The sequence below is a fragment of the Dipodomys merriami genome, unplaced genomic scaffold, assembly GCF_024711535.1.
Source record: "Dipodomys merriami isolate MVZ:Mamm:240054 unplaced genomic scaffold, mDipMer1.0.p SCAF_19, whole genome shotgun sequence".
Lineage (NCBI taxonomy): Eukaryota > Metazoa > Chordata > Mammalia > Rodentia > Heteromyidae > Dipodomys > Dipodomys merriami.
Genome location: NW_027203270.1, coordinates 28170461 through 28184834, shown reverse-complemented (window position 1 = coordinate 28184834; position 14374 = coordinate 28170461). Strand labels below are relative to the sequence as shown.

Below are 14374 nucleotides of genomic sequence, written 5' to 3'. Positions count from 1 at the left end.
GTAAAGAGAGCCTGTACGCACGAGGCACTGGTCCAGAACCTGGTCACACCTACTCCCAGCTTCTTCCTCATCAGATTAAGGCAGAATAAGGCTATATGTCATGGAAAGATTTCTTGATGAACAGTTAAGATCCTGAGCTGCTGTCTCTGGTCAGTGTATGTGGTTTTATAAAGGTGGGCGATGCTGGGTCACCAGATTTCACAGCTGGGTGCTCCAAAGGCAAGGGCACAGATTTTACTGCCAGGCAGGCATAACGTTGACACTCCTTGATTGGTAGTGTGACCCTGGGCACACTACTCTTCATCTCCAGTTCTACACTTAAGACATCCTACCAGTAAGGTGTAGTGAGAATTCAAAACAATGCACGTAAAGCCCCTATTACATAGTAGGAAGTTGCTGAACTAAATAGCTCTTAAGGTGTCCTAAGTCACTCCTCCTCTCTCCACTTCAACCAGAGGGCCTCCTCTGGATAGTTTCCACTTCCCCGCCCAACTTCTATGTCTATGTTATGCATGGCAGGGCTGGAATAGCAGGATCTGATGATGTCATGGATGTTGACCTGGCTAGCCATTAATGTACCTTGAACTGAATGTACAGAGGCAGAAAGAAGGCTAGCCCAGGCAAGCTGGAGAACACTTCTTTCAGACCCCCCCCCCCCATCCTGAGGGGGCTGCCAAGAAACAGTTTTCACAAAGAGTGAGTCTTGGGAAGTCTCTAGTGGGCACCAATCAGGTATTTGCGTGACCTGGAGCTGCCAAGAGTTTCTCAACTATTTCCCAGGCCATTGGTGCAGGAGTCCCACGATCTAACTACTGAGGCCAGCTGAAAAGGCCCAGACCCATGTCCCCGAGAAGTGTCTCCTGAGTAGGAAGTTCCTTGTAATCAGCCTTCTTCAGTCAGAAGTAGACAACTGGAGTGATTTGTTTATAAAAAGCTGCACAGCATTGAGGTAAAAAAGACAACTCTATATTTTCCAAAGTGCACCTGCTTGAGTCCTTTTTCTATTCTCCAGGATTCTTCCATCTTCCGCCAAGTTGGTTACACTCTGGCTCTTTGCCAGCTTCCCCACAGCTCTGAGAAACTCAATGACCAGACAGGGTCCACGTTTCAACAAGACTGATTAATATAGAGTCTAACGGAAAGGTCACTGGATAAGTCATGGCCTATTCATAACTGGTGTTATAAAGATAGTGTTGTGTTTTATTGTTTTTTTTTTGACAATGAGAATGAACAAAATTCTGACTCACCCTGGGCTTATGACAAGTTGTCAGTCACATTCTGCTTTATTTAGCTAGAGGCCCTTTCATGATCTTTCCTCTTCTCTAACTCTTTGCTTTCATAATTACCATGTCTTCACCAAACATCCATCAGCTGTGACTAGGCCTGAACACCATTCTAGATGAGTGACAGCAATCGTGCATAGTGCCAGGAAATACACAACCACTTAGACAAGCAAGTGGCTTTATGTCCCAAGAAGCTGAAAAATTGGTGCCTAGAAGCCATGATCATGCTTGTTAGGGCATTTGAAGGAAGCCATTCGTGTACAGGAAAAACTATAATTTGTGAAGCTGTCTATTTTGGCAATATTTGGAGTAGCAGAAAGCTGAAAGCAACAGAGTTCAAGCCCCATGACCTAAAACAAAAGTCAATCTTATCTTTCAGAGATAAATACTGAATTGTGTATGAAATGACGCATTGCCTGGGTTTGCTCCAAAATAACCTAGGCTAGGGACATAAGGAAATAAACAAATGAGCCAAAGGTGATGGTTATTAAAGATGCATAACGGGAACATGAGGTTCCTTATATGATTTTCTCAACTTTTTTTTTTCAATATTTGAAATGGTCCATTAAAAAACCAAAAACCTTCAGCCAGGAATGTGGCTTATTGGTAGAGTAAGCATGAAGTATGTATGAAGCCCTGGGTTCAATTCCTCAGTACCACATACACAGGAAAATGCTGAAGTGGTGCCATGGTTCAAATGGTAGAGCGTTAGCCTTCAGCAAAAGAAGTTCAAGGACAAGGCCCAGACCCTATTAATCCCCAGGACTGCAAAAAAAAAATAAAACTTTTTTTCTGAATATGCATTAATGATTAGGATAAGACAAACTAGAGTGGGCTGGGAAGATGGCTCAGTGGTAGAGCGCTTGCTTTGCATGCCAGAGGCCCTGGGTTCGATTCCTCAGCACCATATAAGCAAAAAGAAAAAAGCTAGAAGTGGCACTGTGGCTCAAGTGGTAGAGCGCTAGCCTTGAGCTGAAGAGCTGAGGGACAGCGCTCAGGCCCAGAGTTCAGGCCCCAGGACCGAACCCAAAAAAAAGAAAAACTAGAGCAACACTGGTGAGATCCTGGCATCAGGTTCAACTTCCAGTTCCTCTTCTAGTTACTAGTTGTGAGAAATAACCTTCCATCATCTCATAGATATAGATGTAGATATAGATTTTTTTTTTCTCGGTCATGGCTTGAACTCTGGGCCTGGGAGCTGTCCCTCAGCTCTTCAGCTCAAGGTGAGCACTCTACCACTTGAGCCAATGCGCCACTTCTGGTTTTTTAAATGGCTTATTGGAGATAAGAGTCTCACGGACTTTCCTGCCTAGGCTGGCTTTGAACTGCAATCCTCAGAGCTCAGCCTTCTGAGTAGCTAAGATTACAGGCATGGGCCACCAGCACCTGGCCCATCATCTCATTTTTAAACATAGATGGTGATGGTCATAATATCCACCTCATTTGTGAAGATAAAACTCATGAGTAGATGTGAAACACTTGGAACAAATCCTGGCACATAGTTAAGTGTTCAATATACGTTGATTTTAATTCATTATTCCCACATTTGAATAGTCCTGACTGTAGCCTCCACCAGCCTATGGAAATTCAGTAAAACACAAACACCTCATATTAGGATGGATGGATTCATGGTGATCTTTTTCATTCTCTAGTTTCAAACGTTGTGTAATCTGATATTACTTTTAAATGTTTAATGAAATGCGTTTTTAAAACAGCCCATGTCCTGAGCGCGCTCTCTCTCTCTCTCTTTCTCTCTCTCTCTCTCTCACTCTCTCTTTCTCTCTCTGTCTCTTCTCTCCTCTCTCTGTGCTCTGGAAGCTGCTTAGTCTGCTGAGGTAAACACATTCCCCAGCCTTGGGTGTTTCCATCTGGGGTGAGGGGGTAGTGGGGCCTCTGCTTATAACAGAAAAAGAGAAGGGAACACATCCCCAGCAGTAGCAGAAACTGGGGGGAGAGGGGCATCAGGAAATGAAGCCTCTTACCCTAACCCTACAGCAAAGAATGTCACCCTCCTCCTGTTACCTTCCAGCTCTCCCACCTCACCCCTGCTTCCAGCAAGGGAGGTGCTGAGGTCAGCTCAGAGCAGGTGCAAGGAAGGAAGGAGTTGTTTGTTTCATTGACGTTGGAGTTTGTTTACATGAGGGCACCCCAGGCATAGAAGGAAAATGGAGGACTGGTTACCAAGCAGACAGAAGAGAACTGAGGAACCTTCTGAGAACTAAAGAAGGGAGGGAAACTGGAAGGTGGCATCCCAGAGGACACTCGTGCTTCTTCCATCTCCAAGTCCCAACATTGGCAATTTGGGGCTTCAAAAGGAAAGGCCTGGGCTGGCTTAGTGGTGGTAGAGTGCTTGCCTGGCATGCATGAAGTCCTGGGTTCAATTTCTCAGTACCACAAACACAGAAAAAGCTGGAAGTGGCACTGTGGCTCAAGTGGTAGAATGCTAGCCTGAGCAAAAGTGGCTCAGAGAGCTGAGTGCTGATGGCTCACGCCTATAATCCTAGCTACTCAGGAGGCTGAGGATCTGAGGATCGCGGTTCAAAGCCAGCCCGGACAGGAAAGACCGTGGGACTCCTATCTCCAATAAACCACTAGAAAACCGGAAGTGGCTCTGTAGCTCAAGTGGTAGAGTGCTCCCCTTGAGCTGAAGAGCTGAGGGACAGCACCCAGGCCCAGAGTTCAAGCCCCACAACAGACAAAAAAAAAAAAAAAAAAAAAAAAGAGGCTCAGGGACAGTGACCAGGCCCTGAGTTCAAGCCCCAGGACTGGCAAAATAAAAAGGAGGAGGAGGAGGAGGAGGAAGAAGAGGAGCAGGAAAGGCCTTTAGGCCCTCAGCCAGGACCTGGGAACTAAACCTCCTCACTCTGGGAACCAAGGGCTGGGAGGTACCTCAAGAATCCTCATCTGGGCATGGTGGCTCATGCTTGTGATCCTAGGTACTAAGGAAGCTGAGATCTAAGCCAGCTTGGATAGGAAGGTCCATGAGACTCATCTCCAATTAACCACCAAAAAGTCAGAAGTAGAGCTATGGCTCAAGTGGTAGAGTACTAGTCTTGAGCATAAAAGCTCAGGGATAGCACTTAGGGCCTGAGTTCAAGCCTCAAGTTTGGCTGGCATGCATTCACGTATGCACACGTGGTGCGCATACACACACACACACACACACACACACACACACACACACACACACACACACACACACACACACACACACACAAAACGCTGGAATTGGAATCAGTCTTGAGAGAAAAAGTTAGGCCCCAGGATGAGCAAAACAAAAAAACTTTCAATCCCCGTACACCTTAATAAGAACTATTTTCTCCCAATAATAAAAGTAGTTTAGAAAACTGGAACTGTATTACAGAGCACAAGAGCAATGGATAAAATCTGTACCTTCCTAACAAGACCCTCCCCCTCCTCACACCCTTCCAAACCTATTCTTAGTAGGTTTCACCTAGCTAGAAATTCTGCGTGGGCCTGTTCCCAGACGGGCTCTCTCTGCCTTCTTCAGAGCTTACAGTGTTCCAGGCACAGGTCGAAGGGCCTGATGTGAAAAGTTCCTCCTGATCTGCTTTCCCCTGTCAGGCTGCACTCTGCAGTTTACTCCCATGCACATTTCCTGTGCAGAGCAAATGCTTAGCCATTATTAGCTGAATCAGGCCACTGAGCACAAATACTCAGAAAAGCCACACCGAGACACTCACCATTCCCAGAATACCTTGCTCTCCTTGGCTCCTGTCTCAGCCTATAATGTTTTCCTCCTTCCTTTCCCCTCTAGTAGAATCTTTTCCTTTTTTCCTTTCTTTCTTTCTTTCTTTTTTTTTTTTTTTTTTTTTTTTTTGAGTCCGGTCATGGGGTCTGAACTCTGGGCCTGGGCGCTGTCCCTCAGCTCTTCAGCTCAAGGCTAGCACTCTACCACTTGAGCCACAGCACCACTTCTGGCCTTTTCTGCTTATGTGGTGCTGAGGAATGGAACCCAGGGCCTCATGCATGCAAGGCAAGTGCTCTACCACTGAGCCACCTTCCCAGCCCCTCTCTTTTCCTTTTTTTTTTCCAAGGCCAGAGACCAGTTCTTGAGCTTCGTACCTGCAGCCGCTTTCACTAATTGGCTAGCACTCTACCAACTGAGCCACACCTCCAAGCACCAGATAGGTTGGTATTTCTCTTTTTTTCCCAACCCCCCCTCCTAGACTCTTATTCATCCCTCAAAACCTAGCTCAGCTGTTACCTTCTCTGTGAGATCTCCCCCAATACCCAGGCAGAGCTTATAGCTTTCATCCTCAGACACTTCATCTGCAGCCCACCCCTGACATATCAGGAATCGTTATTTGTATACAATCGTTATTTGTCTGAGGAATATTACCCGTGACCCTTCTACCTATGGTCCCCATAGAACTAGCATCATAGGACTTACCACTGGCCTATTTGCCTGAGCTGACCTCAAACAAAGATCCTCTTGATCACTGAGTCTTGAGTAGCTGGGATTACAGGCATGAATCACCATGCCTGGCCCTTCAACAAATTTCTTTTCCCCAAGGTCACATCTTTGGGATATGGAACTACTACCCTTCAAGGAAGGGACTAGAACTGAGTCGGTGGGGGTGGGGGCTTGATAGGATTCCTTTCTGAGTCCTGAACTTGGGAACAGGGCCCTGCCATGTCTCACCTCAACTCTACCATCATGCACACATCTGGTAGCAGGGGCCTCAGAGAACCAAAGACTCAAAAGGATTGGAGAAGGATGTACCTGTGGCCAATGGCACAAATGTCAGATGGTCTTGGGCCCACTCAAGGGTGTTTTGTGCACAGCTTAGGCCATAGCCACTCATAGAATGCCCCAGGCCAGAGCTCCCCAAGTCTCAGGCTAACTGGGCTCCCTCCTGCCAATCCACCACCACACAACCAGCAATGTGATCCAGAATATTAAATCTACTTTGAAATCCTTCCAACCCCTCATCTACTGAGTACTATTTTTATTTCCTTCCATGCAAGTGATCGTAGCTCCTAACCCCCTCAAGTTCCCATTCTTACACAAGGATCTGGTCCCCTTCTTTAGTAGTAGCTGTCACCACCTGCTCTATTCACACACTCTATGATCTAGAAGCAACATCATTTCATGCATGCTCCCTGACTCTGCCCATTTCCTTCCCAGCCTTGAAGGCCTCAAAAGCATTTCCTTGTTGGATCCTCCTGTGATATCCAAATGTACTGATAAACAATGCTCCCAGCTGAGAGCAACAGAAAACCAAAACAAAGCAAAGGTCTTACCCTAAGCTGTCATTAGGATCCCCTAAGGAGCATTTAAAATCCCCACCACTGGACATGTACGGGATCTTTGCTTCAGAATTCCTGTGGGTGGATCCAGGCACAGTTTTCAAGGCCTCTGGTATCCTAATGTGCAGCCTGGTTGAGGGTGGGCCTTATCATTCTCACAATGAATCCAAAGGGAGACAGATGCTAGGTGAGGTTGAGAAGCTCAGTGATGTCCAGGCCAATCTCTCAGTGAGATGCTTTTCCTTTCTACTTTATTGCCTTGGGAATTACAAGATGGCTAAACTGACCCTAGTTCCAAGTAGGAAGAAAAGAAGGGTCTAGCCCCATTCTCTCTTTAACAAGTCAGACTGTCCCAGAAAATCCTTCAGCCAATTCCTTCTTAGATGCCACTGACCAGAATCAGACCAGCTCCAGCTCCAGCTGCCGAGAAGGTGGAAAAAATGAGTGGTGAGATTTCTGATATCTGAAGGACCAATCAGGCTCACTCACCAGGGACTAGGTAAATAAAAACTCCCCAGTCCAGATTTATCACAAAAGGAGGTGAAGAATGGATACCAAGTGGGCAGCCAGCAGGTTGTGTCACATTACTTATCCTCTTTGTGTGTTGCAGAACTCCTGGTATGTATGTCAGTTATTGCAGACTTGGCATTTATGCATGGTGATGATGTGTATCAATATGCTATGTCTCCTAGACCAACAGGTCACAAATTGGACTGCCCATTAAAAACAGCAGGGGAATTTTAGAAGGAGAAGCTAGTACCCGGACCCCATCCATGGAGATTTTAATTTGATTGACCCAGGACTGAGTGTAACCATCCACATTTGTAATCCCAGCTACTCAAGAGATGAAAGTAGGAGGATCACATTCCAGGCACACCCAGATAAAAAACAAGAGATGCTACCTGAAAAATAAATAAAGCAAAAAGGGCTAGGATCCTGGTGAAATGCAGAGTACCTGCCTAGCAAGCATGAGGGCCCTGAGTTCAAACACCAATAGCTCTAAAAGATTTTTTTTTATGGTCCAGATAAATCACCAGTGTAAATTATTTTAAAGCACCCCTAATGATTCTAATGTGCAGAGTATTTTGAAAATAGCTGTTACAGACCCAGTACCTAAGAGCAGCATCTGTATAATACTTGGGACATCAAGCTTGCAGGAACTCCACATTGAATAAGGGAACAAAGGAATGAAGGACAGAGAATTTCTGCTCCAATATCTCAATGCCCAGCCTGCAGTATGTGCTGTTCTATAGTTCCTCCTTCCCTCAGATATCCTGTTTTGTGAGCCCTGTTCTCAGACACTCTCAATTAAACACATCCACTGCACATCCCCAGCTTCAGGGGGCCTGTCCAATATCCAGGCTCAACTCTTCAGTATCCAGTTTCAATTCTCAGGCCTTAGCTAAATCCCTTGCCAGTGTGAGAAAAAAATAATAGGAGAGGAAGGGTGCCACAAGCCTTCTTCCCACATTCAGCCACAGTCCCAAATTGCATTCCCAAGCATTTAGTGGCACACTGATGGCCTTACTAATAGGCAACACACATAGAACATTTTTGCTTCTCTCTAGGTGTAGAAAATGTTATTTGATTCCTTGGACAAATATGAGTCTGAGCACTGTCCCTGTTGCTGTCACAGGAATGAGTCAGGGGTGAGCACATTCCTAGAGGCGATAGCATCTGGTATCTGATTCTTGCTCCAGCAAGCTTCTGAAACTTCTTGCTCAAGGGTAACCCACAGGGTCCGCTCCATGGACATGTAACCTACACCATTATGAGGCTCCACATCATTGCTCAGAAAGACTTCATGCTGGATTTTGTGCACTGCTACCACACCTTGAAATTCTTAACCGTTTTAGAACAAAAGGACCAACATTTTTCACTAAGCCCTACAATTATGTATCTGTCAACCATAATCTCTAACAAAATCTAGCAAGGAGACTGAGGCAGGAGGATCTTGGATGCAAGGCCAACCTAGACTACATAGCAAGACCTTGTCTCAAAAAAAAACAACAGGAAGGAAGGAAGGGAGAGCGAAAGGAAGGAAGGAAGGAAGGAAGGAAGGAAGGAAGGAAGGAAGGAAGGAAGGAAGGAAGGAAGGAAGGAAGGGAGGGAGGGAGGAAGGGAGGAAGGGAGGAAGGGAAGGTGGGAGGGAGGGGGAGGGAAGGAGGGAGGGAGAAAGGAAGGGAGGAAGGAGGGAGAAAGGAAGGGAGGAAGGAGGGAGAAAGGAAGGGAGGAAGGAGGGAGGGAGGAAGGAAGGAAAGAAGGAAGGAGGGAGGGAGGCAAAAATAAGGGAGGGAAAGGTAGATTTTTACAGATCTGTCCTGTCTAGATGGTGACACCCCACTTTTCTACCTTTCAGACCTAGTGAGAGCGAGCCAGGGTTTCATATAATGTATCAGGGGTCTAAAGAAAAGGACACAGTGTATTGGTGTGGCTGGGAGGTGACAGAGGTGTCAATGGGAACAGGAAGTAGTTAGAGAAGGAATCAGGCATCTAGGCTGTGATCTGTTGGGTCATTGATTCACTGTGAAACTCTGGTTATATTCTGGGCCTCAGTTTACCTATCTTCAGTCTAAGAAGAACAGGTGGTCCTTTCTTTTGAGCTCTGTGAATGATTGAGGCTATTATAAATTCACCAAACCAACATGGCTGGACCTGAAGGTAAAGGGAATTACAGAGGAAAAGGATACTTGTCTCCATGCCTTCTTGTCTACTCTGCCCCCTGAAGAACATAAGTGATAAGGTGAAGAGAATAAACCTAAAATAAGAGAAGCCATAGTGTATTCTAGAAGACAGTGACTATGACAACTAGCATTTGCAGAGCAACTTGCACAGCTCCTTCACATCCACTTAACCCTAGTGCAAACCTATCAACCCTACTGCAGTTTTCTCTTTTACAAAGGCAGACACCAGTAGGGCACTGGTGGTTCGTGCCTGTAATCCTAGCTAGTCAGGAGGCTGAGATCTGAGGATCATGATTTGAAGCCATCCCAGGCAGGAAAGTCTGTGAGACTCTTATCTCCAATAAACCACTCAGAAAAAGCTGGAAGTGGAGCTGTGGCTCAAATGGTAAGAGTGCAAGCCTTGAGCACAGAGAGGCTTAGGGACAGAGCCCAAGCCCTGAGTTCAAGCTCCAGGACTGGCAAGAGAGAGGAGGGAGAGAGAGAGAGAGAGAGGGAGCGAGAGAGAGAGAGGGAGCGAGAGAGAGAGAGAGAGAGAGAGAGAGAGAGAGGCAAGGCAAAGCATACACCAATGCTCAGAGAGATGAGGTAACATGCCTGAAGCACACACAAACATGTTTTCTGGCTTTAAAGTCTTCCTACCACTCAGTTGCCTTTAAGAGAGGGTGGTGAGGGCTGGGAAGGTGGCTCAGTGGTAGAGTGCTTGCCTTGCATGCATGAGGCCCTGGGTTCGATTCCTCAGCACCACATAAGCAAAAAGAAAAAAGCCGGAAATGGCGCTGTGGCTCAAGAGGTAGAGCGCTAGCCTTGAGCTGAAGAGCTGAGGGACAGCGCCCAGGCCCAGAGTGCAGGCCCCACGACCGGACCCAAAAAAAAAAAAAAAAAAAAAAAAAAGAGAGGGTGGTGAGATGGGTGACATGGTCTACAAATGATGGTCAGATCAAGCAGCCCAGGGAACTAAGTTACCCATGCCTGGTTCTCAGGCATGAGGAAGAGTTCAAAGTGCCAACCCCAGCATAACAAGAGAAAGTGAGTCAGTTTCGATCCACAACATAAAATTGGCAACAAAACTCATAGGCCACCATATCAGACTTAAAGGGCCTTGAAGAACCCCATCCAACTCCTAGGAGGGACCATCAACCAATCATAGCAAACAAAAGTTGGACCACAGCGCCCCCTGGCAGGCGAGAAAATTGACACCATGAGAAGCCAGAGGAAGCCTTCAGAATTGGAAGGCTGAAGGAAGCTTGCAACCCTCCACAATGTGCTCGGAGGAGGGCTGTTAGGGTAGAGGATGGTGACTTTGGAAGGTAATAGATCTCAGATGTTCTGTCCCCCAAGCCTTCAAAACAGTAAGCCTTGTGCCCAGCCAGGCTCTGGGCAAGGATGGGAGGCTCTGGCAGGCAGAGTCTCCGTGTCAGCTAGAAAGGCAGTGATGGAAGAGGAAATAGGGGTAAGGAATGGAATTAGGGCCTGGTCTTCCACACACAGTTCATCAGGGTCTGAGATCTGCTCTCTTGGCATTTCCTGGCCAGGCCACAGCTCAGGTATCTGACACCTGGGGCCCAGAGTCACATGCCCAGGAAACCCAATATACTTGGGCCCCAGGCCCCAGCTTCCAGCTGCTATGAGCAAACAGGGCTTCTGGAGGAGGAAGCGGGTCTCCAGAACTAAGCGGCAGGGAGACTACTTCCGGGGAGAGGGCAACAGCACAGGAGGAGACTGCCACCAACCGGGTGAGAGGCAGGGAGGAGAAGGGAGGGGAGGGGAGGGGAGGGAGAAGGTTGAGCAGGGAAGAGAGCACAGGGACAAGGGGAGGGGTGAATGCTCCAGAGAAGATGGAAGGTATATCCTGCCTAATTGTCTAGTCTAGCTAGGCAATTTCTATTAGTGCCAACTAGACCCTCTGATGCCTACCTGCCCACCTGGCAGCCACCCAGGTAGGTGGGGAGGGGGGAATTAATCCTGCAGGGAGGGGAATCAATACATAGTCAGAGGCAGACTTCACTGATTAACCTTCTAGAATCAATAGATCAAAATGAAGTCCAAGTCTTTACCTTATGAACCCTATTGAAAAGCTCTAGAGGGCTGGGAATGTTGCTTAGTGGTAGAGTGCTTACCTAGCATGCATGAAGCCCTGGGATGAGTTCCTCAGTACCATATAAACAGAAAAAGCCAGAAATGGTGCTGTGGCTTAAGTGGTGGAGTGCTAGCCTTGAGCACAGAGAGGCTCAGGGACAGTGCCCAGGCACTGAGTTCAAGCCCCAGGATTGGTTAAAAAAAGAAACTAGATTTAGAGAAGCCCTCCTCCCCCCACCCACCCAGGAGGAAGTAAGAAAGGAAAGTGACGTAGGCCTAAGAAAGCCCCAAAGGAGGGTCCCTGTTCCCCCCCCACACATACACACACAGGGGGACCTAGGATGAAAGAGCTGGTGGTGGGGAAAGTTCTGTTTGCTCTTCCTTCATGGGTGTGGTCTTCTCTTCTCCAGCTCCTATTCCACTCCAGGATTATGCCAACCTGTGGCCATGTTCCTGTCGGCTGCCCACCTCCTGCCCCTTCTGCTGGTAATAAACACAGGGGGCTCCGTGCCCAGACCCCAGACCCCTCCCCAGGGCTGTTATGTGGCCGAGGAAGCTGGTGAGCGGACCTTCCGCTGCAGTCAGGCAGGCCTGAGTTCTGTGCCCACTGGCATCCCCAATGACACCCGCAAGCTCTACCTGGATGCTAACCAGTTGGCATCGGTACCAGCTGGAGCTTTCCAGCACCTGCCTGTCCTAGAGGAGCTGGATTTGTCCCATAATGCCCTTGCCCACCTCTCAGGGGCTGCTTTCCAGGGCCTGGCAGGCACTCTACGCCACCTTGATCTCTCTGCCAACCAGCTGGCCTCGGTGCCTGTGGAAGCCTTTGTGGGGCTTCAGATCCAAGTGAATCTGTCTGCCAATCCGTGGCTCTGTGACTGTGCTCTCCAGGAAGTACTTCAGCAGGTGAGGCTGGCACCGGGCACTGGGACGGGCATCGTGTGTGGCCCAGGAGCCCGACCAGACCTTGTGGGACAGGAGTTCCTGCTGCTGGCCAGGGAGGAAGAGCTGTGTGGGACAGGGCGAGGTGGGGCCCGGAGGAACACTGATGTGGCCCTGCTGGTCACCATGGGGGGTTGGCTGATCCTGGTGACAGCTTATCTGATCCACTACGTGTGGCAGAATCGGGATGAGACCCGGCGTCCTCTCAAACGGACCCCCGTGCTGCCTGTGCGCTCTGAGGACTCCTCCACCCTCAGCACCATGGTCTAATGAGCAGAGAACGTCCCTCACTCCCAGCCCTGTGCCCTCGACTTTCCTTCAGACCCTCTGCTTCCTGGACTGCCCCCATTCCATCCCAGCCCTCACTTCACCCTACCGCTCCATCTCCCCCTAAATATCTCATCTCTCTCTTGCACAACACCATTGCTGGTAGCTGGATTTGGGTGTACCCACCCTGTACCTGGATTGTGCTAGACTCAGAGAAGAAAGTTTCCAAGCCCTCTGTCTTCCCCACCCCACTGTCTTGAGGACATTGTGACAGAACAGAGAGTGACCCCAGGTGGTTTGCGCAGCTGGAAGCAAGGGCTTATGGGAACACACTAAAGGGAGCCTGGGCCTGCCTATGGGTGACCTCAGAGGCCTCGCTGTGGACATGTGTGAACTGATGCTTAAAGGATGAAAACTTGACTAGCCTGTTGACTCACACCTGAAGGCCAACTCAAGCAGAAAAATTCACAAGACTCCTTCTCAGCCTCTAGTTGGCTGCTCTGGTACGTGCCTGTTATCTCAGGCTACAGGAGGATCTCTGCATCAGATCAGCCTAGTCCATGAGACTGTCTTCACAGAGAGAAGCTGGACTGGTGATGGAAGCCTGTGATCCCAGCAGCAAGAGAAAGCTCAAAAGTAGGCAGATAGTGGCTCAGGTATGTACCTGGGTGGAAAGCAGAGCCCTATCTCAAAAACAGCAAAAAAAACAGGGTTGGAGCCATAGCTCAAGTGGTAGAGCACCAACCTAGCACGAATGAGACTGTGGATTCAAACTCCCAGTACCACCAAAAAAGAAGGTGGAACATGGGGGGAGGACGGCGATGACAACGATGATGAAGGGCACTAAAGAGGGAGGGGTGGAAGGCTATGTACCTAAACCAGAGAGCTAGATACCAGTGGCTTAGGAGGCTGAGAACAGGACGATCTTGGTTAGAGGCCAGCTGGGGCAGAAATGTCGGTGAGACTCCACAGAGTAAAGCTGGATGTGATGGTGCACTCTTGTATACTAGCTATGACTGGGAAACCTAAAAGTAGGTGAACTGAGGTCCAAGAATAGGAAATGAGACCCTTTCCTAAAAACAACCAGTGAAAAACAGCTGGAGCTACTGGCCAGTAATATTATCTCAGCCTAGCAAGCTTGAGGCCCTGATTTCAAACACCAGTACTGGGGACAGATGGGGTGGGGATAGAGAGAGAAAGATGTGAGACAAACAGGAACATTTGAACAGTGACTAGATTTCCCCTGGAGCTGGAAAAAGAGGGGGCAGTGAGGAGTGAAGGGCAAGGGGAGGTTGGAAGCTAGAGGTGAGGTCAGAAAACTGGGGTACATTCATATTGAAAAGGGCCCATGTGCACACGCGCGTGCGCACACATACACACACACACACATCTTTTTGTTTTGTTTTGTTTCTGGTAGCAGGACTTGAACTCAGGGTCAGCTTACTCATGGCTGGCACTGAGCCACGGAAGCCACACCTCCTCCCCACACTTCTTGCTTCCCTTGTCCTCCCAATGCCCCCCATTGGGAATTCCCTGGCTCAAGGTCCTCTATCTACTCCCTCTCAGAGAGGCTCCTCATCTTTCTGCCTTCTTCTTTCTACACTGACAGTTTCCTGGCTCTTGACAGAAAGGTAGATTCCTCTAGGACTGACCTGGGGATCATGGATTGAAGAACCAGGGTCCAGGAGTTGACACCGCTGAGAAAGTCAATAAAATCTTGTGAATGCCTCTCAACTCTTTCTCCTTGTTCCTTTTATTGAATAACTGCAACCTGGCTGTGAGGGGTGGGAGGAATGTTGAGCTATTACTATCCCCCCCTCCACTCTCTCTCCTCCTGTATGGTAGGTG

The 14374-nt window shown here is 48.3% G+C and overlaps 1 protein-coding gene and 1 long non-coding RNA gene across 2 annotated transcripts; both read left to right on the top strand.

Annotated features, from left to right (window-relative positions):
- Positions 1 to 10895: 10895 nt before the first annotated feature.
- Positions 10896 to 12529, top strand: Lrrc3c (leucine rich repeat containing 3C). Its single transcript, XM_070026855.1, has 2 exons — positions 10896 to 10974; positions 11728 to 12529. The coding sequence occupies exon 2, from the start codon at positions 11765 to 11767 to the stop codon at positions 12527 to 12529; it is 765 nt and encodes a 254-aa protein (XP_069882956.1). The 5' UTR covers positions 10896 to 10974; positions 11728 to 11764.
- A 194-nt stretch (positions 12530 to 12723) lies between these two features.
- Positions 12724 to 14260, top strand: LOC138830469 (uncharacterized). The gene is made up of 2 exons (XR_011373023.1): positions 12724 to 13182; positions 14136 to 14260. It is a non-coding gene; the product is annotated as an uncharacterized lncRNA (long non-coding RNA).
- Positions 14261 to 14374: the final 114 nt, after the last annotated feature.

What these genes read in the sequence shown, in the direction of transcription:
- Lrrc3c (XM_070026855.1), top strand. Translation starts at nt 11,765, where the DNA reads ATGTTCCTGTCGGCTGCCCACCTCCTGCCCCTTCTGCTGGTAATAAAC.